Raw genomic sequence first — 26,657 nt, 5'->3', positions numbered from 1 at the left:
AAAAGGGTTAGAACATCTTTTAACTTTTTTTTGCCATTTCTGACGTCCGATCTTCCCTCACTTCATGTGTGTGGTCAGCAAAACCTCCTTTAGGAGAACACAAGTGGGGGAACAATGAAAACTTTTATTAGGTTTTGTAATTTTTTTTTGCTCCATGATATTTTTATTAAAGATTAATAACAGGTACATAAACAGAAAGAAGATTTGGTGGCTATTTCCAAAGGTGACCAATATCAATTCACAATAGGAAATATTCCAGAGTCAGGTATAACTGGACAATGAAAAACTGCATTCTAGCATGATATAGTAACAGGTAAATACAAGGGGTCCCTCATCATGGACCTATACTGGTCTTGCTATGCATACACCATAGATGAGTGTTTCTCAACCTTTTCTTAGTCAACGTGCCCTTTAAAATTCCACACAATCTTGAGGCACCCCATGCTAAAATGTAAGAACTAAACAAATAATTTTACGTAACGCAGCAACATCCACACAAGTAGGACCCCCAACATTAGAAGTGGTTTGTTCTTTCATAGCTATTGCACCTTTGCACATTGCTACCGACATGTTCCAACATTCTCCCTCACTCAGCTAAAGTGACCCCAGTGCTGATGGAGAGGGGCAAACAAGGATTCAGGTGACTGATGTCCTCCTTTTCAACCAATTACATCATCCGTTGTTAGGATGTCAGAGACTGGACCCCACAGAACCCAAGGTTGTAATGCTGCACAATACAAATTTGTGGTTTGTGTAACAAAAAGGCAGGACCGATCCACTTTCTGTCATTGGGGAATTTGGGGCAATTTTCCCAAGTCACTGCTGAAGAACTCAGCACCCTGGTTGGGGAAAAAAAATCTACCACAGAATATTCTAGCCAGACTAGCAAGCCATGGATAGAAACAGAAAGATAAAAAGGCAGGTTTTGCATTATACATGTCATAGGACAAGATAGTTAGAGGACTCATATCTTTGTCAGGTGTTTATTGCCATGTGTGTCCCAGTATTAGGTCACTAGCGGATCTTCCCAATAAGGACCCAGGTGGTAATAAAAACCTGACAGAAGTTATAACTCATTCATAAATCAGGCAAATAAATGGGATTGGCTGGAGTTGGCCTCTAGCTACAGCCATTGTATTGAGTTGCTGGTCAGAGTTGCCAACATTCTAGTCAATGTTATGTAAGCATGTCATTGTAACAATATAGTGGAAGAGAACATAGAACCCCACATGTACTAAATATGACAAATGGGAAAAGTGGAATTTGGAACCCAATGACCATAAAAAAAAAACATTTTTCTGCTGGTTTGTGCTTTCAAACCAAACTGAAAATTGCCTAACAGACAATCTAGGATGACCTAAGAAGACCTGTATAATTTTACTTCTAGGATACATGAAGAAAGAAAATCTCAATGTATGTATGAGGTTGGTTATATTCTAAAAAATATTCAATCAATACACAGACCTCTAAACTAAAGAAAATAATGAATTCATACTTGTAGGGCAATAACAGGCAATTTAGATAAAAGGTAAAAAATCTAATTGAGGGAACATAAAAACGTTTGTCTATTTAACTTACTGCTAAAACAGGTTCTTATTGGAAAATTTGGAAAAGCAAAGAAAATTAGGGGGGAAACAAAGTTTCATGTACAAAAAGACAGACAGGAATGGTGAAAAAACTTTTGATGGTGAATTGTTGTTTAACACACAACTACTAATCTACAATCTCTCAGACAACCTCGGATGGAACAGTTTCATTTTATTTCAAGGGAAGATGAAGAAAGAACATCGGAATGTAATGCATGAGGTTGGGTAGATTGTAGAAATTACATATTGCAGATATTCCATCAATCTATGGATCGCTCAACAAAAGGCAATCATTTAATCCTTCTTGTAGGGTAATAACAGGCAAGTGAAATTAAGATAAAATCATCTAAATTCTGGGAACATTAAAACATTATTTTATTTAACCTTTTAGCTACGACATTTGTATTGCTGGGTTGTCATTGTAAAATATGATGAATGACAAATATAGGAAAACAATGGCGTGTACAAAAAGACAGACAGGAATGGCAAAATTTTAAACTTAGGAAAGAGAAAAAAAAACTTTGGGTACTGAATTGTTTAGCATGCAACTGCTAATCTACAACCTACCAGACAACCTCGGATGGAACGGTTTCATTTTATTTCAAGGGAACATGAAGAAAGAACATCTGAATGTAACGCATGAGGTTGGGTAGATTGTAAAAACAACATATTGCAAGTTAATGTGAATATTCCATCAATCTATGGATCTCTAAACAAAAGACAATGATTTAATCCCTTTTGTGAGGCAATAACAGGCAAGTGAGAAAGAGAAAATAAAAATTTGTGGAGAATTAAAACAGTTTTATTTTCTACTTAACTTTCTGCTAAGAAATCTGTATTGTTAGGTTGTCATTGTAAAATATGATGAAAGAGACAATTAGGAAAACACTTGTATGTATGAGAAAGACAGACTGGAATGGCAAAATTACAGGATTGCAAAATGTGAAACTTTTGATTTTGAATTGTATTTAACATGCAACTGCTAATCTACCATCTATCACACAACCGAGGATGGAATTGTTTCATTTTATTTCAAGGGTACAAGAAGAATGAACATCTGAATGTAAAGCTTAAGGCTGAATATATTTTAAAAATAAATGACTGCAAGATAATGTGGAGATTTAATCAATATATAAATCTGTAAAATAAAAGGCCTATTTGTGTGACAATAAATAACAGGTAAGTGTGAAAAATAGAGAACATTAAACAGTTTTACTATCTAACTTTCTGCTAAGTACATCTTCTAATAGTAGAAAAACCCTAGAAAAGGATAAAACTGAGGATTATAAAACTATGAAGTTCTATGACTTACTTTGGAAAATGAAGGTATAGATGGTCTCCAAGTCGGTCTTCACGGAGGAAATCTATGTGGTCTTCTGAAAAGCAATTCTGGCGGGAAGCAGTCAATGGAGGAAATGAATCAGTTTAGCTACAAGCAAAATGAGAGTCACTGAAAGTAAGAACTGGAGGTCTGGTATATATGTGAGGAGAAAATGGAATTTGATAAATGAGATTCTGATTGGCCAACACAGAGGAGCTGCTCATTAACATATGATTGGTGACTTTGGAATGGGCTCCTGAAGGGTGGAGCAGGTAGGTCCATATGAATGGGGATTGTTTATGCTGTGCCAGTGTGATGAGGGCGGGAAATTACCCTGAAACTAATTTTAAATGATTTAATTAACCAGGGAAATTGTTTATAGATGCTAAGAGATATAGAGGTAATGTATAACATTTCTTAATTTTCTTTTAATAATATATTTGTATTAAATCATTCAACATAAATTTACAAAAATGCATAATATCACATTGACCCAATTTAGCCATGGAAAGTTTATGTATAAAATATCTGTCTAAATAAATGAAATATAAACATGCATCCATATATAAATCATAAATATACAATCTAAAATCAACAGAGAACTCCGCCCACCTGAGACTATAAAGTGGGCAATATATATGACCTGACAAAGGCTGGAATGCTGAGCTGTGATTGGACCCTGAAAGTAAAGTTATTCTTTAAAGGTTTTAACAAAGATGTTCCATCACTAAAAGCTTCAAAAATCTTCTGCAGATTCTTACGATATATACTAATCTTTTACAAGCAGAGGATTTACATATAAAGTTTGAGGCCAAAATACATTTTTCTGCTATGGGGCTTCATCACTAGTCATTTGTAGTAATGTGGAACTGCTCAGACTCAGCACTGCGCTCATACACATATATGTTCATTGGGGGGATGAAGGAACTTTCCCTGAGATGGTGAAATGTATGTCTTTATTGTCATGTTTGGTTTGTATTTGTTGTATTTTGTCTCCACAATCTACTTTACTTTAAATGTTCACTTTGAGGTCACAAAACCGAAAGTAGAGAGTACTCCATTGTGACAAGTCCAGATCACATTGGGGGCCAAATTATTTTAACTGAAAAGGTTAATAAACCCCCTGATGTTGGTAAAATCCAGATTTTCTTCTCTAAGGGTAATGAAGTGTTTTTGGGGTGCCATAGTAAAGGTAAGGAGGTGGCCTCACCAGTGTGTCCAATACTTCCAGTACTTTATTGAGCAAGGCATAGGGAATCATAGACCAAATGTGGAGGAAATGCAGGAAATAAGCAGCTACTCTGCATTAGGTTGGATAGTAGAACATGCTTGATAATTACCTTCTATATTACTAGATTGCAGGATTGCCATATTCAGGAAAAGGATATTGGAAGAACCAACTGAAGGCGGTCAATTTAATAGGGATAATAGTAAACTGAAGAGGAAATTTATTTTGTTTGATTTTTTTTTTTTTTTGGTTTATTTTATTAAGATAAAAAAATCATGAATTGAAAGATTTTTATTTTTTTAAAACTTGTTTTAGTTTATTGTGATTTGTTTTATTGAAATGCATTGTATTTGTATGAAATTAAAGCTAAATGTAGCAGGGAGGATGTTTGGTAATGCACACATTTTAGCATCCTCATTTTTGGAAAAGTGGAACTTTGAAGAAAATGAATAAAGTGAATACAGATGTTGCAGATAAATTAGTTTTATTTTTTTTTCTGTGCATTGTAAAAACGTTCTAGTGTATAAAGCTGTGTGTGGTCAGTGGACCAGAGTATGGAGTATTTTAGGTTCTTTTGGTATACACTACAAAACATTGTTGTTGGTGGAAATGGTAGCCATTGTCATTGTCAATTGTTTCTGCTGAGTGTCTGGGTGTTCACCTCTATTATTGTTTGTTTACTGTAATTACCAAATCCCATCCCCATTGCCTTCAGTTCCTCCTCTGTGTATTGTCTGTTGGGTGTCGGCTGAAACCATTCAGGGTAGATCTTATTGTTATGGTAAATTTCTGTGCTCCAACACCTTGGGTGTACTGAATATTGTAGTCTCAGACTAATGGCTTAAAAAAATAAAAAAAATTTAGTTTTCTTTGTGTCATTTATTTTTCTATCACTTATTTTCTCAACTTGTTAGCAGAACTCTGAAAAGTTTTAAGGTAATTACTTGGAAACTGTGTGCACCATCTGCTAGAAATGGCTGCCATATCTAGTATGGAAAGCTTTGTAACTAAAGAAGGTTCAAATCTTGGACGGTTCAGCAGGGACCTGCCAAGATTTAACCTATGTATAGGCAGGGTGAATGTACCTAAGTTGATTGATCGATTAAATTGAGTACAACCAACCTGTTGGGTTTTCTATGTGATTATTGCTAGCAGCTAATATAGACTCCCCCGCCACCTATCTCCACCAGGGGAACACAATAGCTTCATGGGAAGGATTCCCCCGTCAACACTGACTGCTGTTGGTGGGTGAATCAAGCAATTTTTGTTTCCTGCATCTCGTGACTATAAGAAAATGAACTCTCTGAGATCTATTATCTCTAGTGGTATAATTTAGTAAAGTATATTGATTGGGTAACTTAATTTGTGACCACTTGTCAGAACACTCAACTGAGGGTTTCAGTGCAACATAGTGGGTATTAGAAGACCTCCAAAACAAACAGGGAGGATACACCACAGAATTGTTTTTCAATATTTAGATCTCCCATAAATATATTGGAAGAACCATTAAACACAGTTCAATTTAATGGGGAGGATACCAGTAGAGGAAATTTTTGGGTTTAATTTGATTTGTTTAAAATGTGCTCAACTTACTTCAGTTTCTTACTTCGGCAAGATGGCGCCGCATCAGTGCGCATGCGCCAGATTCGGTATAAACGTTAGAGACGGTCACGGCGGTCCTTGTTCCACCTCTGAAGAAGTGCGTGCGCACGAAACGCGTCAGGTGGACCTGGGACGCCGTTGACACTAAGCCGCCGATGCCACGAGGAGGCCCGGCGGCCATCTTTAAATTACAAGGGGTCAGTGTATTCATGCATACCTGTCTACACCCGTTTTATTGTGCACCTATGTTTTTATAATAAAAGCCTATCTACTACACTATGAGCACTTCCCTGTGTTCCCTGTGAGGAGCTTCCTCAACTTTTACAGCCCCAAGGGATCTCCTGGTCATCTTCAGTGAAGGGGGAAGGCTTACTCTGATTGGCATCGTTCTGACTTGCTGGACCACTCTTTCACCACAAGAGGGCGCAGGACGTCTATCCTTTCCAGCTATCTATTTGACCAGATCTGAGTGCAGAAGGGGATTCTACAGGATATATGTACACATGCGTATAATATTACGCTATCTGGTTAGTGTAAATCTTTACCATCAAAACTGGAAAGTTGGCATAGCTGGTCGGCAACAAGAGAGCAGAGTATCTCCTGTAGATTATTCTTATGGAATGTTTACTCTTTTCATGGAAGTATCTGCCAGAAATATGAGGGTCACCAAAACTCTTCTGGCAGCAGATACACCTTTCCATCAATGATGACCAAAGTTTATTACATTCTCTTCCTGAAGGAGACTTGGGGGTTAAATGAGTCTTCTGACCACCAATTACTGAGAGCCTCTCCCCCCGCACACAACTGCACTTATAGCTATTGGATATATTTATGTGTTGCTATGTCTTGGCTTTTCCATTTTGTTTTTGCACTTGATAAAGTTATAACCTTACTTGATAATTTTCTTATATAAGGATTGCTGGCTTTCCATATTCAGCTCATTTAACTATACTCCATAAATTTCTATTCCCGAGCCCCATTCAATAAGATGTGAAGCTTTAGTGAGCATCTCATATATATATATATATATATATATATATATGTATATCAATGTGGGTAATAGTATTCATATTTGAAACATTTCTATCGTTTTTCTAAAACAATTTGTTTTCTTCTTAATAATTCAACGTTTTCTTTTTTCGCTCTCCAAGACACTATGGCCTCCATTACTCATGGTGTTGAAGGATTTCTGAATAGAATGATCTCGTTCTATTCACAAGAAATAAAGCAGGTAGACTTACAGGAGTACTTCACCATTATGAAGGAACTTGGAGAAGGTGGATATGGAAGAGTTTTATTGGCAAAGGACAAGATAACAGGTCAGTGAACTATTCTAAGTACCGTTTCAGTATCCTCTGCAAAATATGTATGTATATGTTTGTACATTTGTACACTATAGACTTTATATTTATTAAATCTCCATAAATATATCATGCTTAAATATTTTTTCATGTTGGTAGAATGATTTAGGGAAATAAGCATTGGGCTGATTCTTGGGAGCAGTTATGCAAATAATAAAATGCCTTGATGGGTACATATCTGTCTGGAGCAGTGGACTGTATTTCCATGCAGACTGTCCTAGATAATGATCACATGTGATGCTGAGCCTCCATGATTAAAAGGACAGACATATAATGAATGAAAGGGGCAGGCCAGGAATAGTCAGGCTGGGAAGGATATGATGCTAACAATGCTGGACATTCTCCAGTCAGGAAACGAGATGGGATCTGTATGACTTGCTGAAGCTTCTGATGCACAATGAGAGACTATCGCTGTGTTCAGTGAAATCAGAGTAGGACATTTCAGCCCAGGAAAGGTTCTTGTACAGCTGATTGATGGCTGAAATTTAGCTATGAATGAAGCATAATACATTCTCAAACATTTTAATAAGATCCGTTGCTCGAATATTGAGATTTTCAAGTGGATAGAAAAAATGATCAGCTAAAAATTTACATTTCTTAATCAAAGTTAAATAATTTTTTTCTACAGGTCAAAGAATGGCATTGAAGACCATGGATAAAAACAGAACCAGCCAGCGGTTTTTCCTCCAGGAGTTCTGCGTTTCATACTTTCTTTCATCTCATCCCAATATCATTGGATGTAATGGCATCGCCTTCACCACCATCGACTACTTTGTGTTTGCCCAGGAACTAGCCCCTGTTGGTGATCTCTTCTCCATGATTACACCATACGTAAGTACATTAAGGTTTCAGTATGCCCTTTTTTTTAAAGTTTTGGATAAGGGAGAGTTAAAACTAATAATGCCCATCACTTTGTCTTAATGATGGAGATTGCCGGAACATTTATAAAAAGAGAATCTCTTTTGGGGGAAAACAAACGGCAATAGACTCCACTCCTAGTCTAAAACTAGATCAAAAGTGATGGCCATGCTTATACTTTAACTGATTCTGAATTACTCTTTATATTCTATCTTACTGTATTTAACAACTATTGTATTTTGATTTTGTATTCCTAGGTGGGAATTCCAGAAGACTCAGTTAAGAGGTGTGCTCTTCAGATCTCCAATGCTCTCGAATTCATATCCGAGAAAGGACTGGTGCATATGGATTTGAAGCCAGAAAACATTTTGGTGTTTGACCAGGACTGTCACTTCATCAAGATCACAGACTTTGGCCTTGCGAAGGTCAGAGGGACAGTGATAACATCCAGGTGTGGTAGCAAAACCTACATGGCCCCAGAACTACGTGACATGACCATTACGGATGGACTGGTTGTAGATGGCTGCCTTGATGTGTGGGCGTTTGGTGTTACCATCTACTGCCTACTTCTAGGGGAGTATCCATGGCAGGTGGCCATGCCTGAAGATGAAGGATATAGAGGTTTTGTTGACTGGCAAAACAATTTTCATATGGACAATCCTCCTGAAGCATGGAGAAAGATTTCATCCAGAATAAGAAGGATGTTTGGTGATCTTTTGGCCATTGACTTTTCTAAAAGAAGTAAATCTACAGAAATCCTGAAATACATGAACGAAAGCTGGAAGGAAGAAATCCCAGATGCAATCACAGGACAAAAAGATGAGGACCCCATCAAAAGCAGCTCTGTACAATCTGAGGTAACCTCCATTTCTCACCTGAACACCTCACAGCGTAGTGTTACTAACACGTCCTTGTCTTACTTTTTGACCACAGACACTTCTGGATCTCAGTCTGAGATGACTCCATTGACCCAGAAGGATGACATGGAAGAAGCACTGATCAAATTCGATGATGAGTTCTCCTTACTTGTTGGTGCAGAGGTAAACATTGGATGAAGAAGAATCATGAGTGATGGTGCGTCCGAAAGAACATCACATATGGCCAACTTCCCCATGTATGTGCCTTTCTCAATTCACAATTTAATCTTTTAGGGCCATGTCACACTAGCAGTTCAGCACTAAGTCATCACTTTTTCCACCACAATATCCATCACTGATTTTGCATTGATACTAAAGCAATCCAGTTTCAGTCAATAAATAGCCGCCACCTTATCTTCCTTTAGAGGGATTATCCTCTTTTAGGAGCTCTCTGTACCTCTTCTGATCTGCAGATCTCTATAAAATGTACTACTGAGCTACCAAGAATGTTGTAACACACTAAACCTTTCATCCCAACTCTTCATTTTTGTAAGAGTGGCATGGGTGCAGTCTATGCCTACATACTTGCATTATGCGTCCTTCACTTTCATCTCAGATGGTTGGGGGGGGGGGGTACGTCAGTGATAGAACTCTTGTTAGCAACTCAGAAAGGGGTTGACTAAAGTCCTTCTAGCTAACAATGGTAATAACAGGACTCTTGTTGGATATGATATTAGAAGTTTGCGGTAAAATATTTGAAATTGTTAGTATTTTATTATGGCATTGCCAAGACCATTTATAGTACATTATGAGAGAGCCTTCGTCATTATTTTTATATGAATCTAGAGCAGTCAGACCAGTTAAGGATGGTTGCTTATTGGTTGCTGTAGGTCTCTATCCTTTTTTATTTTGTCTTTTTGACTAGATTTGTCTATTCTGTGGATAGTTTGTAATTTACACAACCACAATCTGTCATATAACCTCTTGGAGGAACCTTTTAAACATTTTTGTAACCTTTTTAACTGAACCACAACCGGTGATTTCATTTATTACTCCAGGATACTCAGTTTTTCTATATAGATATTCAGAACTGACCACATGCATTTTGTCCTGTTACATTCCCTATTCTTGTTTGCATTTCACAGATCATTTCTATATTTTGCTCTAACAATATTTCTTTACATTTTTCAGATGACAAGTCTGGACTATCCCCAGTGGATGAACAAGGCCCCTGCCTGGTACATGGGGGAATGTAACTTGTAGATATATGAGTAGTTACTCCTCCTGTGCACTGGGTGGGGCTCTTGAATTTTCTCTGTACAGAAAAATACCCATTGATCCTGCCAGAAATCATTTGAGTTCCTAAATTACTTTTTGAGCTGACAACACTGCCTCTGTTGCATCTGAAATGCTAAGCAGTGTTGTCAGCCAGGTTTAGAAGGACCTGTTTAGCACTGACAGAGGTATATACTGGTATGTCAATCACTTTGCCACATGATTTAACATTTGTAACTGTGTGTACTTGTAAGTCAACCACCAAATTACTTTTTGGTGAATTGGATTCATCATTGAGGCAAATTGTAGCTTCCAGGCAACTCCTGCTTGGAGCAAACCATGAGAATCATATAGTATATCCGGGTAAATAGCATCTTCAGGTTTTCTTTAAATTCACCATTTTCACCTCACTATGTGAATTGTTCTCAAAGTTTATCATATATTTGGGGGCGCATGCGCTGCTGGCTCTGGGATTACAGCTACGTGAAGAGAGCTCTGCATCCCGGCCAGCCTAAACCCGGCACTCACCAATCCCACAGCGGCACTGACCTCTACCCACGCTGATAAGGGGACACAGGTCTCCACTGGATCCCCAGGGAATATGCCCCGATGCCGCAGATCACCAGGGAAGACAGGAAAGCTGACAAACTTTTTCCCAGCTCTCAGCCCCTGCAGGCAAGATGGTGCCGACTCCTCACAGACAGATGCCTTACAGACAGAACGGAGACCAGAGCACACCACAGACCCCAGGCTCAAAGCAACATTATACCCTGGAGACCCTGGTGAGTCCTCTCTGCCCCTGTCTCCCACCACAAGTAGCCCTGCTAAGTCCAGACCTAGGCTGGACATAGAAAATCCTCCTGTCACTCAGCCTTCCTATTCTACACTCAATCCTGCTATTTCTACTCCATCCTTAATAGAAAATTTTCCTGCTTCAGACCAACCTATCACTGAACTGTCTATGAACAGTATGCTTCTCTCACTGTGACAAACATTACATGATGACCTGACGACGACACTATTGCAAATTTCAACCGCGGTACAACGAGAGGACCACCATATCAGCCATATTGAAAATAAAATGAGGGAAATGTTCGCAGCTCACAATGGCCTAATAGACGCATACAACAACCAGGGCACCGACGTAGAGCAGATTAACCTCAAACTAGCGGATCCTGAAGACCGCTCTAGGCGGAACAACATCAAATTCCACGCAATCCCATAAAACATCAATTCGGACGCCATAGTACCATATTTACAACAATACATGAAACACCTCATTCCTTCCCTATCATATGTAGAGCTCGCTATAGATCGTGCGCACAGATTACCAAAACCATCGTTCCTACTGGCCGCAGTACCTAGGCACATCCTGGCACGCATCCACTTTTACCATGTGAAAGAAAAAATTATGATAGCCACGAGAAACATTACATCACTACCGCCAGAGCAAGGAAATATAAAATTATTTGCAGACCTACCTAAAGCCACTCTTCTAAACCGCAAGAAGCTTGTCACCATAACAAAAGCTCTGCGGAACCACGGAATTGGCTACCAATGGGGTTTCCCCACAAATCATTGTTAAACAACAAGGAAGGTTCTTTACAATTAAATCTCTTGAAGCAGGCATCGACCTCTTGAAAGTCTGGAAGATCCTATCAGCGGACTCCCACCAACCCACCTCCAACCATACGCAACACATGGAAGCAGAATGGTCCAGATCCTAAGATCACCACCATCAACAACCAACCAACCAACAATCTGGGACCCTATCAACCACTAATGGCTGGCATATGGCCCCATTATGACCATCATCGAACCCCAAGTTACTCGTCAACATGACTTACCATGTAAGTCATGTATGTTCAAATCCCCCCGTTAGATAGTAGCAATAAGTGCTACACATACCACTTGTGTTTTCAACAAGTTTTTTTTACCCCCTTACCCTCCTACCTATACCAGTCGATTGACTCAACCTCTCCACATTCAAAATAACGTCCTACAAGATGAAACATCCTCATCAAACCAGCGACCACATCCAGCACATTACCTCTTCTTTGTGGAAACTTCTCAAAAACAACAAAAAGATATGCCATTACTCTACATTATCCATGAAATACCTCTGCTACTTCGAACAACTCGCCTACATCCAGGACTATGATTAAAATATCATCCTTAAATGTCCGTGGCCTCAACTCACCATTCACAAGATCTCTACTACAAAAAGAAGCTCGTTCGTTGCAGGCTGATGTCCTATTCCTTTAAGAATCCCACTTTGCCACCAACAAAATCCCCAAATTTCACTTACACCATTTTTCTCCAATCTATATGGCAACCAGCCAAAAGAAGACCGGTGTCATCACAGCCATTAGAGACTCTCTCCAATACCACTGCATCTCAGAAGTCGCAGACCCTCAAGGGCGCTACCATATCCTGATATGCAAAATTAATGGAATCCTGTACATCCTGGTCAACATCTATGGTCCAAACACCAATCAACTCCAATTCTACAACAAAATCAATTCCACTATTTCCGCTCAGAAACAAGGCAGACTAATTATAGGAGAAGACTTCAACATTACTGGCAACCCACTCCTGGACTCTTCTTCTAGCAACCCCTCCTCCAAACAATCGTTTAACGTCTTTCTACACAAAAATGACCTCTATGACATCTGGCGATGCCATCACAGTACAGAAAAAGACTACACCTACTACTCCCCCTCTCAGCTCTCCTACTCCAGAATTTACTTTTTCATCACAGACAAGTAGACTTTACAACACGCCACATCCTCCAAAATTGGTACCATAACCTGGTCAGATCACCCTCCAATCTCCATCTCCTTAGATCACAATCAACACTCAACAATCCCCTGTATCTGGAGACTTAACACATTCTTATTGAAGAACCTATACCACAAAAAACTCATATTGGACTCTCACAATATGTTTTTTTACATAAATGACTCACCTGAAACATCGATACACACACTATGGTCTACATATAAGGCATACATGAGAGGTATCCTTATACAATTAAATTCCCCAATCTCCAAGCAGAGAAACTAACAAATCGAAAATATCCTCCTCTCCATTAAAACAAAAGAAGAATTAAAGAAAAAATCCCCAAACTCCGCAACATCTGCCCAACTCACCGCTGACAGAAACAAACTTAGAACCCTCCTGCTCTACAAATCCTCAACCTTCAAAAAACTACATTCTACTCCCTTAGCAACAAAGCCAACTCCTTACTAATCAAAATGATTAAACAACGACGACTAAGAAATAAAATATCTTCAGTTTATCATCCATCCTCACGATCCCTAACCACAAACCCGCAGGATATAGCTAATGCCTTCTCGACCTATTACCAACAACTATAAAACCTTAAAGACGACCCCAACACCATTCAACCAACACCTACGTCCATACAACAATTCCTCCACACAATTAAACTCCCTCAACTTTCCTCAACCCAACTTGATGACATATCAACTCCGATCATTACCACCAAAAAAGAATCCACCATTAAAACACTTCCTCTTAACAAGTCTCCAGGAAATGATGGTTATATAAACGAGTACTACAAACAAACAATCTGCCCCTAACCTATCGCCATATCTGACTAGACTCTTTAACCATGCGGCCACCACTGGCACATTCCCCAAGGACATGCTAGAATCAACAATAACGACAATACCAAAGCCTGGCAAAGATCCACAGTTTGTCCAAAATTATAGACCAATTTCCCTACTTAACACAGACGTCAAACTCTATGCAAAAATTATAGCGTGAAGACTACTCCCCTATCTCCCCACTTTGATACACCCAGACTAAGTAGGATTCATACCAGGCTGCCAGGCACCTGACGCTACTAGAAGACTCGTATCCCTCATCCATCACTTAGAACACACCAAACAACCCTCATTGCTTTTATCATTGGACGCTGAAAAAATGTACGACCGCATACACTGGCTATTTTTGCAAATGACCTTACAAAAATTTGGCATCACAGGTTGGATGTTAACAGCCATTTTAGCACTATACTCCCTCCCATCAGCCAGAGTATTAACTGACAGAACACTATCAGACCCCTTTGATATTACCAATGGCACCAGACAAGGTTTCCTCCTATCTCCTGTCATATTTGCATTACTTATTGAACCCCTAGCCTCTAAACTTCAAGACGACCCGATGTTCACTGGCATACGACACCTTAACACTGAGCACAACATTTTCCTATTCGCAGACAACATTATACTGATGATTATCAACCCAGCCAAATCCCTCCAAACAATACATACCCATCTTCAACAATATACGATGGTCTCCTATTATAAACTAAACAAGCCCAAATCCTCAATTCTAAACCTCCACACACCATATATCACTCAACTATTCCTTTGCTTAACAATTTCCCTTCACTTGGGAAAAAAATAATATCCCATATTTAGGAATCAAACTCTCGGCCACAACAGACCAGCTATTTACCTTGAACCACAAAAATTACTTCAAAATGTACCCCAAGAAATTGCCAACCTTCGTACCTCAGAACAAAGTGAGGAAATTCCCCTCTTAGACAGGTGTCAGTGGAACAGGTATTCCCATTGGATGAATTCCCCCCTCTAGTCCTGTTTTGGTTACAACTGTAAAATTGTGGATTTCTGATCGGTTTCTGTTTTAGAGACAATGGTCACCAGGACAAATAGAATGGGTGGATCTCCCCAAAAATGACACATACAGAAAATCAGAACCTGACAAAAGATATAATTCTTCACCAGTTGATGGAGAACTCAAAAATATTTTTTACCATTACATAAACTTTGGACAGGTTAGTTTCTCATTCATTTTTTTTGTTTTGTAAATTTCTCTGCTGGCCGAATAATCTGACCAAGATCAAGTCTGGATTAATTTCAATGCACGTTCTACTGTCTAAAATGTACACTGATGGAGCAAAACCTACACGAGTGCATCACATGGATCAAAGTGCAGGGAAGTGTGTCTGCTGGATTAACATTGTAGAGTTTAGGAAAAGATGAATTTTTATCATACAGTGAGGACCCCCCCCCCAATTTTCTTCATAAGCAAAGAAAATTAAGTCTCTGGTGACTTTTAGTGTATGGATTGTATTATACGGGTCAGAAAATCTCTTCTGCCCAAAGCATTGGACTCCAGTTCCCAAAGCCTCCCAAAAGGCCAATTTCCCCCAAGAGAGTAGATAAGTGTTGTTGTCTCAGGCTGCCCATCGATAAACCGCTTTAGTCATGGGCAAATACATCTGTGACATGCAGAGGTTTGTCATGGTTCTTGACTTTCACCCCAAATCTTGGGATTCTGCTCTTCGTGGTTCCTCTGCTGGTGCTCCTGGTCTTTCCCTTCTGTTGGGTGCCCCAATAGCAAATAGCTTGCTATGGGAAAATCTGAGCAGGCGCACTCCCAAACCATGGTTCTACGTGTCCATTCACATACAAAGCTGTGTCTCAGCCCTGCCCCTTCCTCTCCTAATTGACTCACTGGCTGTGAATTGGCTCATGCTGCTGCATCATCCAATCAAGAGTGAGGCCGCAGAAAACAGGCTGTCATGGACATCGATGGATCAAGAGGGAGCTCAGATAAGTGTTGGGGGAGCTGCATACATTGAATGCATGAAGGTAAAAAACCCTGAGACTTTACAACCACTACAAAAATTTTTTTAATGGATTAGTATAGAGCTCTTTCCATAGACTTGCATGGTGTACTACCAATTGGTGGGTCTATCTATTCCATCTACTCAAATATTGCTCATCTTTTCAGGATTGGACAGCTTCCAATATACCTTTAGTTAGCATACTGTAATAAACAAATCCTAAGCACAACCTTTTTGGAGGGAAAATTACATATAAACAGGACTGGGATTTCAAAGGTCAAATGACACATTCCTGAAAGGATGGCCTCCTTCATTACATATCTAAACAAGGGGGATCCATTAAAGTGGTTATTTTGGAGTTGGTTCCATTGGGGGAGATTTACTAAAATTGATGCGCACACAGTCCGGTGCAGCTGTACATGGGAGCCAATCAGCTTCTAGCTTCAGCTTCCTCAATTAAGCTTTTCAATAAGACCTGGAAGCTCCAGTTTTAGTAAATCTACCCCATTGTGTACATCACTACTGAGACACGGAATCATCTGCAAGAAGCTCCTCAGCCTATTGTCAGCCTTCTCATATACAGTATCATCTGTAATGAATAGAATGTGCCCCTTGGCAGCTTCCATTCAGATCAAGCAATTCCCTTCTATCTTCAGAACCTGGGGATATCCAAAGACATATTACACACTAGATATGGGCTGCATGTTAGACTCGAACATGGGCCGTTCGTGTGTTCGCTGAACACAGGTCAGATGCATTGCTTTAACCAATCACAGTGTGTGATGATGTCACAAGAGGTAGGATGAACCCCTGACCCCTTGTGCCATCATGACAGTATATCAGAACTGTCATCGTGGGCGCAGCTGTCAGACAGTGAGAGCCAGCATGGAGTGCAGAGTGTTTTTTTTCTTTTTTTGGGTAGTGGCAGCAGCAGTGGGCATCGTGATTGACATTAGATCTACTTCGGGGGACTTTTTAAATTTGTATTTTTAATAAAGGACTTGCCAAAGACTGTCTCCTGTCTTTTACACTACACTTTTTCTTTGCGAATGGGTAGCGGTACCATGTGCCGCATATTCATTTACATGGGGGGGTTGGGATCTGGGGGCCCCCTTGTAAAGGGGGCTTCCATATTCCGATAAGCCCTCCGCCCGCATATCCCCACAATCACAGACCACTGTTGTGGGGAAGAGGCCCTTGTCCCCATCAACATGAGGCAAGGTGCTTTGGGAAAGGGGATCCCCTGCCCTAAGTGCCCCTCAATATTGAGAACATGTAGCATGGCATGGTTCATAAGGGGGGGTACTCACTCATCTCACCCCCTTTCCTGTCCTGCCGGGCTCCATTGTCGGATAAGGGTCTGGAATGTTTTTTGGGGGAACCCCCACACCATTTTTGTTTACATTTTGGCATGGAAGTTCCTCTCAAAATCCATACCAGATCCCAATGGCTTGGTATGAATGGGAGGGGGGACCCCACGCTGTTTTTTTTTTTTTTTTTTAAGTAATTGTCGTGAAATGCCGACAATTCCTTTTACATTCAGTTGTCAGCAGGAAACCCCACTGACAGTTGAAACATGAATGAATGTTTCACTACTAAAAAACACATGACTTCAGAACAGAACTCATGTCAGATTTTAGTAACTGAGCGGGATCTCACCACATACTCAGATGCAGTCAGATACCACTCAGTTGTTCAGTTCATGTACGAAGTTTGCGGTCAAACATTCTGTAGGTTCCAATGCTCAACCGCGAACCAAACAGGGCGGTGTTCGGCCCATCACTATTACTCACCCACATTGATCAAACTCTAACTAAAATATATTTCTAACCACAAGATTCTTTACATCTATGAATGGAGATTTCACATAACCTCATAAATAATGGCGGGCTCACCTCATGAAAGGATATTGCATGTGGTATTTGGGTCACGTGACACATTTCCCAAATATCGCATGTGATACTGAAAATGATAATTCACAATCCCTTTATCCGGTATTTACCTCAAAAAGCAGAAATACTTGGTAAACGTTAGTGTATTCACTAAACACACGGCTGGTGACGGCTTTGGAAGAACCAGATGAAACTTCATACATTACTTGAATATCGCATACCTGGACCTCTCCTTATTTATCATTTACATTTATTTAGTTATGTACTTTTGGTGAATCGACTTTAACACTTTCAGGAGATATTTATCGAGTTTTAGCATTTTGAAGTAAATTCCACATAAACGGATAATAAATTGACATTTCCAGTATCGCATATGATATTTGGGAAAAATGTGTCATGTGACCCAAATACCGCATGCAATATCCTTATGTGAATTGAGCCCAGAGTGCTTTGTTCATTCCTTCTTCATAGATGAGTTAGGAATCAGAAGACTTCAGTGTTTATGAAGACCTGTGACTCTTTGTATACACTCATAAAGCCGGGCTGTGTTCCTGTGACTCTTGTTTTCACCACATGGAGAGGTTGTAGAAGGTCGGGCTTGTAAGGATCAGGTGTAATAGTTGGGTTGTTCATGTAATTCTTGCACAGGTTACTACTGAGATAATCATGAAAAGTTGGCATTCCCTGAGGGCCACAGTTGGACATCAGGAGTCCCAACAATAGAGGTTGGTGTCCATAAACATGGTCATTGTAATGGAAACAGTATCGGCAGTCACACTTCAGCCAGGTATTCTCCCTCCTCTTTAACATATCAATTCACAAACCCATCACCATGGAGATGGCCAGTTCTGGGGGTAAAAGTTCTCTCTATATTCAACAGCTAGATAGTCAAAGTTTTGCACAAAATAAAGTGTATTTTAGTGAATAACACAATCTCGGTTGTTATAGTTACAGAATTTTTTAAATAGTTGCTAATTTATATTTTTCACTACATTTCAGATTTTCAGATTCTCCTTTTACTGGCCATTTCCATGCAGTAGGCCTCCCTGAATGAACCACAAGTGACATAAAGTGGAAGCAACATAGCATTGATTTTATATGGTCTGTTCAGGCTGGTAGAGCTATATTGGGATGAGGTGGAGTAATACAAAATTGTTAAGATGAAATCATATTCTCTGTATGGAATGAGCAATTATGAATCCCTTCTTATACACATTATTGTATGATAGTCATTGGGAAGAATGTTCCTTACATTTGAGGTCACTGCAAACCCCCCTTACAGAAAGCTAGAAAGATCATTGGTGTCAGTGGCAATATATCAATGAAGAAGAAATTGCTCCTTGCTCAAGGAATCCTCAGCAACCTCTGGAGGAACCTCAGTGTTCCATGCAATGATGGCTGAGAAAGGCTGATCTAGACAAATCCTCTTCTTAAAGAAATTCAAAGTTTTCCAGCAGTAAAGGAAAGGCTATTTTGTCCAACAGGATCATTCTGTGGTGGTTTTCTATTGATAATACTATGGTTAAGGTTTCTTTAAGTATGCCAAAATCCAGTGTTGTGTTATTGTTCAGAATAATTATATCTAACCCAGTTTAATTGTACAATATTCAGAAGCAGCCATTTTTAAAGTTTGCTTTTGAAGGTGAAAGTTACAGATCTGGGTTCCTTGCCTCAATACTTGGCTTGTCATTCACCCAGAGCACCATGTCAGTATATTTTCCATTACTTGATATACACCTGGCTTGTTCTAGGTCAGTGATCACCAAGTAGAGAAGAAATGATCAGGCTGTTTGGAGATGAATCTCTATAAATAAGATCAGACATGGCAGCTCCAATATTCCTATCCTGACAGGTCTGTTTAATCCTCATGGAAATATTTCTATGCTAATTACATTTTTTAAGTTAATTTAAATCTTTTTTGTCAATAAAGTATTTTTTATGTTAAACCCATTGGTGTTCAATGTTGCTGGAAATGGGGAAAATGGTATAAGATCCATCAAGAGGCCACAGCCCATATTACACTGATACTTCTTTATTCAAAATACATTCCTGTTTTCACCTCATGGAGAGGTCATAGAGGTTCTTATAGATGGAAGTGATTCTTTGCTTTGTGATGATCAGATATAACATTTGGGTTTATTCATCTCAATGACAACTCTTGTACAGATTATTATTTAAGCACTTATGTCCCTTCCTATACTAATATAATCATGCAAATTTGGCATCCACAGAGGGCCACAGTTGGGCACCACTAGTCCTAACAATGGAGGTTGGCTTCTAGAAACAAGGTCATTGTGATGGAAACAGTATCAGCAGTCACACCTCAGCCAGGTATTCTACTTCCTCTTTACCATATCAATCCACAAGCCCATCACCATTGAGATGGCCAGTTCTGTCCTGGGGGTAAAAGTTCTCTCAATATTCTGCAGATACATTGTCATTGTCAACGCAAAACCAAAGTGTATTTTAGTAAATAACACAATCTCAGTTGTATTATTACATTCATATGAATATTTAAATTGTTTTTTTTTTTTTACTACATTTCAGGTTTTCAGGTGCTTCTTTTAGTGACCATCTCCATGCAGTAGTCCTCCCTGATGAACTACAGGTAACATGAAGGGGAAATAACATAGCAGGAGTATTGATTTTATAGACTAGTGGAGTTATATTGAGATGAGGTGAAGTAAAACAAAAAGTGATAAGATGGAAGCAGATTCTCCATGTGGAACGAGCAACTTTGACTCCGTCTTTGTACACATAATCTTTTCATTTTACCTTAATTCTTAACTCCACAAAGTTACATAAAACCTGGTCAGTCAATAAAAAAGTTGAAGACTCTGGAATCAGAAGACCAGGAGAAGGTGGCAATGGAGCAACCAGGTGAAACCTGGACATCAAGTGAGCGAAGTCTGCCATAATGTACAAAAATGATGTGTGTACTTGAACATTATTGCACGGGCCCTGGATACCCACTTTAAGCTGACCCTTAAGTCATGTCTAAACCATCATTTCTCAGATTTTTGAAAATGGTCCTCTAACTTTCAAGTCTCAGAGAACCCCTGCTAATAATTACTCTACAGTATGTACAGCTCTGTGTATGTTAGTGTGACGGTCAGTGCAAAGAATGTCCTTTGCCTTTGTGGTCAATAGGAAGAATCCCCTTTACAGATAGCTAGACAGATAACTGGTGTTAGCCTCAACTCATCAATGAGGTAGAATTTGCTCCATGGTCAAGGAATCCTTAGCAACCTCTGGAGGAACCTTAGGCTTCCATGGAACACTGATTAAGAGAAGCTGATCTAGACCAATTCTCTTTGGAGCTAAGTTTCCAGCCATTAATGAATGACAAGTTTTGGCTAATGGGGCCTTTCTGCAGCAGTTTTTCAAAACTCTAGTTTTATGCTGAATTCATTTTAAATTCATTGTTTTTTTTATTGGCAATAAAGTTTTTTTAGGTTTAGTTTTTTTTTTATTAAACCCATTGGTGTGCAATGTGCTAGAAATAAGGCATAATGTATAAAAGAACCAGCAAATAATGGGTACATTTGTTTTTAATAAATGAGCTGGTTACTATTTCCTCTTGTATTATTTATTTAAATTAGAATCAGGTAAAATAAAATAAATCTTATAAAGCAAAAATAACTTCCCATTTTATAGTTACAATGTTGAAAAGTTTAATATTAAAACTCTGTAAAGTTTCAAAGTATTTGGGTTTCATCATGTTTAATCCTATCACCTATTCTCAGGAAAAACTTTTTATATGCAAATCAGCAAGAACAATCCGGGGTTATTTACACAACATTTACATCAGGAGTCAGCCAATGGAAAGCCTTCATTCTCTGCCTTCCCCGCCCATCTCCCTTGTATAAAGAGGTCCTCTCCTTCCCCTGATCAATGACTCTACTTCCAGAGATACCTATATACTCATCTATTGCAGCCCAGCTGGAGATTTGGTGACGTTGTCCGGAGCTGAACTGCAGAGGAACCCAATACTCAAAGAAAACTAATTCGACTTCATCACAGCGGAATCCTCACCACATTAAGGTAAGGTCACTTTCATCTAAGCAATCAATGGATCTTTATTATTTAATGAGCTTTCTGATAATTATCCTGCAGAGGTTTATGAGACATATTTAATAAATATATGGAAAACTGAAACATTGGGGCAATGAGTGGAGGTTTAGGACAGAATAATATGTTATACAATGTATACAGAAGACAGGATAGCCATTGGAGGCTTCCCATGATCAGCCTGATGAAAAAGTTGTTCGTATTACAGGATATAATAAACGTTGTGGCAGTAATTTGTGTGATGTAATACAATTTCAAACATATGTTTAGATGTCCAAATAATGTATATTTGTTTTCTAAATCTCCTATTACAAGTATATTCCAATCTGTACAAAAAAAATTGACTGAACAATGTTGAATTCTTTGCTATGAAATACTACCTCCCACCAAGACAGGAGTACAACATTCTACTTCATAATCTCACTGAAAATTCACTTCATGATGTCTGTCCTTCTGATGCTATGAGATCTTGCTGAGAACATAAAGATGACATTTAGCAGGAAAACGCCTTGAAAATGTTTTTAAGATGCCTGAAAAGGGATGTGACAGTTGAGTGTTTGGATGATATGACATCACTCATGGTAATTGTGGATCATTCTGGGACTTCACAGTTTTGGAGAGAATGTTTTAGGGAAATGCCACTAATATCTTCTGATATCCTTTAGCATGACCTCTGCTGTCTTCTGAGTACAAAAAGTGAGGCAACCGTTTTCTATATTTTCCTTGAGAGTTTTGATTTAATTACACTTTTTAACTGACTGAGCTCTGTGTTCATCCTCCTGAATTTATGTAACCAAAACTGGAAAGTTGGCATAGCTGGTCGGCAACAAGAGAGCAGAGTATCTGTTGTAGATTATTCTTATAGAAGGTTTAATCTTTTCATGGAAGTATCTGCCAGAAATATGAGGGTCACCAAAACTCTTTTGGCAGCAGATACACCTTTCCATCAATGCTGACCAAAGTTTATTACATTCTCTTCCTGAAGGAGACTTGGGGGTTAAATGAGTCTTCTGACCACCAATTACCGAGAGCCCCCCCCCCCCCCCTCGCACACAACTGCACTTATAGCTATTGGATATATTTATGTGTTGCTATGTCTTGGCTTTTCCATTTTGTTTTTGCACTTGATAAAGTTATAACCTTACTTGATAATTTTCTTATATAAGGATTGCTGGCTTTCCATATTCAGCTCATTTAACTATACTCCATAAATTTCTATTGTTGTGTTCAAACTCTTACCTTAATAACTGAACCTTATTCCCGAGCCCCATTCAATAAGATGTGGAGCTTTAGTGAGCATCTCATATATATATATATATGTATATCAATGTGGGTAATAGTATTCATATTTGAAACATTCTATAGTTTTTCTAAAACAATTTGTTTTCTTCTTAATAATTCAACGTTTTCTTTTTTCGCTCTCCAGGACACTATGGCCTCCATTACTCATGGTGTTGAAGGATTTCTGAATAGAATGGTCTCCTTCTATTCACAAGAAATAAAGCAGGTAGACTTACAGGAGTACTTCACCATTATGAAGGAACTTGGAGAAGGTGGATATGGAAGAGTTTTATTGGCAAAGGACAAGATAACAGGTCAGTGAACTATTCTAAGTACCGTTTCAGTATCCTCTGCAAATATGTATGTATATGTTTGTACATTTGTACACTATAGACTTTATATTTATTAAATCTCCATAAATATATCATGTTTAAATATTTTTTCATGTTGGTAGAATGATTTAGGGAACTAAGCATTGGGCTGATTCTTGGGAGCAGTTATGCAAATATTAAAATGCCTTGATGGGTACATATCTGTCTGGAGGAGTGGACTGTATTTCCATGCAGACTGTCCTAGATAATGATCACATGTGATGCTGAGCCTCCATGATTAAAAGGACAGACATATGATGAATGAAAGGGGCAGGCCAGGAATAGTCAGGCTGGGAAGGATATGATGCTAACAATGCTGGACGTCCTCCAGCCAGGAAACAAGATGGGGTTTGTCTGACTTGCTGAAGCTTCTGATGCACAATGAGAGACTATCGCTGTGTTCAGTGAAATCAGAGTAGGACATTTCAGCCCAGGAAAGGTTCTTGTACAGCTGATTGATGGTAAAGCTGAAATTTAGCTATGAATGACGCATAATACATTCTCAAACATTTTAATAAGATCCGTTGCTCGAAGATGGAGATTTTCAAGTGGATAGAAAAAATGATCAGATAAAAATTTCCATTTCTTAATCAAAGTTAAATTATTTTTTTTTACAGGTCAAAGAATGGCATTGAAGACCATGGATAAAAACAGAACCAGCCAGCGGTCTTTCCTCCAGGAGTTCTGCGTTTCATACTTTCTTTCATCTCATCCCAACATCATTGGATGTAATGGCATCGCCTTCACCACCATCGACTACTTTGTGTTTGCCCAGGAACTAGCCCCTGTTGGTGATCTGTTCTCCATGATTACACCATACGTAAGTACATTAAGGTTTCAGTATGCCCTTTTTTTAAAGTTTTGGATAAGGGAGAGTTAAAACTAATGTTTTGCATTTCTCAACACTTTGTCTTAATGATGGAGATCACCGGGACATTTATAAAAAGAGAATCTCTTTTGGAGGAACACAAACGGCAATAGACTCCACTCCTAGTCTAAAACTAGATCAAAAGTGATGGCCATGCTTATACTTTAACTGATTCTGAATTACTCTTTATATTCTATCTTACTGTATTTAACAACTATTGTATTTTGATTTTGTTTTCCTAGGTGGGAATTCCAGAAGACTCAGTTAAGAGGTGTGCTCTTCAGATCTCCAATGCTCTCGAATTCATATCCGAGAAAGGACTGGTGCATATGGATTTGAAGCCAGAAAACATTTTGGTGTTTGACCAGGACTGTCACTTCATCAAGATCACAGACTTTGGCCTTGCGAAGGTCAGAGGGACAGTGATAACATTCAGGTGTGGTAGCAAAACCTACATGGCCCCAGAACTACGTGACATGACCATTACGGATGGACTGGTTGTAGATGGCAGCCTTGATGTGTGGGCGTTTGGTGTTACCATCTACTGCCTACTCCTAGGGGAGTATCCGTGGCAGGTGGCCATGCCTGAAGATGAAGGATATAGAGGTTTTGTTGACTGGCAAAACAATTTTCATATGGACAATCCTCCTGAAGCATGGAGAAAGATTTCAACTGGAATAAGAAGGATGTTTGGTGATCTTTTGGCCATTGACTTTTCTAAAAGAAGTAAATCTACAGAAATCCTGAAATACATGAACGAAAGCTGGAAGGAAGAAATCCCAGATGCAATCACAGGACAAGAAGATGAGGATCCCATCAAAAGCAGCTCTGTACAATCTGAGGTAACCTCCATTTCTCACCTGAACACCTCACAGTGCAGTGTTACTAACAAGTCCTTGTCTTACTTTTTGACAACAGACACTTCTGTATCTCAGTCTGAGATGACTCCATTGCCCCAGAAGGATGACATGGAAGAATCACTGATCATATTCGATCATGAGTTCTCCTTACTTGTTGGTGCAGAGGTAAACATTGGATGAAGAAGAATCATGAGTGATGGTGCGTCCGAAAAAACATCACATATGGCCAACTTCCCCAGGTATGTACCTTTCTCAATTCACAATTTAATCTTTTAGGGCCATGTCACACTAGCAGTTCAGCACTAAGTCATCACTTTTTCCACCACAATATCCATCACTGATTTTGCTTTGATACTAAAGCAATCCAGTTTCAGTCAATAAATAGACGCCACCTTATCTTCCTATAGAGGGATTATCCTCTTTTAGAGGCTCTCTGTACCTCTTCTGATCTGCAGATCTCTATAAAATGTATTACCAATCTACCAAGAATGTTGTAACACACTAAACCTTTCATCCCAACTCTTCATTTTTGTAAGAGTTGCAGGGGTGCAGTCTATGCCTACATACTTGCATTATGCGTCCTTCACTTTCATCTCAGATGGTTGGGGGGGGGGTATGTCAGCGATAGAACTCTTGTTAGCAACTCACAAAGGGGTTGGGTTAGGCCTTGTAGTTCGGAAGTTTAAAGTGAAGCTTGAATCAAAGGGGCCGATACTAAAGTCCTTCTAGCTAACAATGGTAATAGCAGGACTCTTGTTGGATATGATATTAGAAATTTGCAGTAAAATATTTGAAATTGTTAGTATTTTATTATGGCATTGCCAAGACCATTTATAGTACATTATGAGAGAGCCTTCGTCATTATTTTTATATTAATCTAGAGCAGTCAGATCAGTGAAGGATGGTTGCTTATTGGTTGCTGTAGGTCTCTATCCATTTTTATTTTGTCTTTTTGACTAGATTTGTCTACTTTGTGGATAGTTTGTAATTTACACAACCACAATCTGCCATATAACCTCTTGGAGGAACCTTTTAAACATTTTTGTAACCTTTTTAACTGAGCCACAACCGGTGATTTCATTTATTACTCCAGGATACTGAGTTTTTCTATATAGATATTCAGAACTGACCACATGCATTTTGTCCTGTTACATTTCCTGTTCATGTTTGCATTTCACAGATCATTTCTATATTTTGCTCTAACAATATTACTTTACATTTTTCAGATGACAAGTCTGGACTATCCCCAGTGGATGAACAAGGCCCCTGCCTGGTACATGGGGGAATGTAACTTGTAGATATATGAGTAGTTACTCCTCCTGTGCACTGGGTGGGGCTCTTGAATTTTTTCTGTACAGAAAAACACCCATTGATCCTGACAAAAATCCTTTGAGTTCATAAGTTACTTTTTGAGCTGACAACACTGCCTCTGTTGCATCTGAAATGCTAAGCAGTGTTGTCAGCCAGGTTTAGAAGGACCTGTTTAGCACTGACAGAGGTATATACTGGTATGTCAACCACTTTGCCACATGATTTAACATTTGTAACTGTGTGTACTGGTAAGTCAACCACCAAATTACTTTTTGGTGAATTGGATTCATCA

At 39.0% G+C, this 26,657-nt stretch overlaps 1 protein-coding gene across 1 annotated transcript; it reads left to right on the top strand.

Annotated features, from left to right (window-relative positions):
* Nucleotides 1–6,893: 6,893 nt before the first annotated feature.
* Nucleotides 6,894–26,352, top strand: LOC149449741 (ribosomal protein S6 kinase alpha-1-like). The gene is made up of 10 exons (XM_089692818.1): nt 6,894–7,056; nt 7,727–7,929; nt 8,214–8,996; nt 10,005–10,065; nt 10,764–10,870; nt 23,101–23,269; nt 23,944–24,146; nt 24,437–25,036; nt 25,130–25,219; nt 26,281–26,352. The coding sequence occupies exons 1-10, from the start codon at nt 6,894–6,896 to the stop codon at nt 26,350–26,352; spliced, it is 2,451 nt and encodes an 816-aa protein (XP_089548944.1).
* Nucleotides 26,353–26,657: the final 305 nt, after the last annotated feature.

This window comes from Staurois parvus, unplaced genomic scaffold (genome assembly GCF_062004578.1).
Source record: "Staurois parvus isolate SC_StPar_1 unplaced genomic scaffold, SC_StPar_1.0 ptg000605l, whole genome shotgun sequence".
In the NCBI taxonomy this organism is placed as follows: domain Eukaryota; kingdom Metazoa; phylum Chordata; class Amphibia; order Anura; family Ranidae; genus Staurois; species Staurois parvus.
The sequence above is the reverse complement of the archived record's forward strand: the minus strand, read 5'-3'. Positions and strand labels throughout refer to the sequence as shown.

Coding starts and splice junctions, on each gene's coding strand:
- LOC149449741 (XM_089692818.1), top strand. CDS start 6,894: ATGGCCTCCATTACTCATGGTGTTGAAGGATTTCTGAATAGAATGATC. Junction 7,057..7,726: donor GGCAAAGGACAAGATAACAG/GTCAGTGAACTA, acceptor TTTTTTCTACAG/GTCAAAGAATGGCATTGAAG. Junction 25,220..26,280: donor CCTTACTTGTTGGTGCAGAG/GTAAACATTGGA, acceptor TACATTTTTCAG/ATGACAAGTCTGGACTATCC.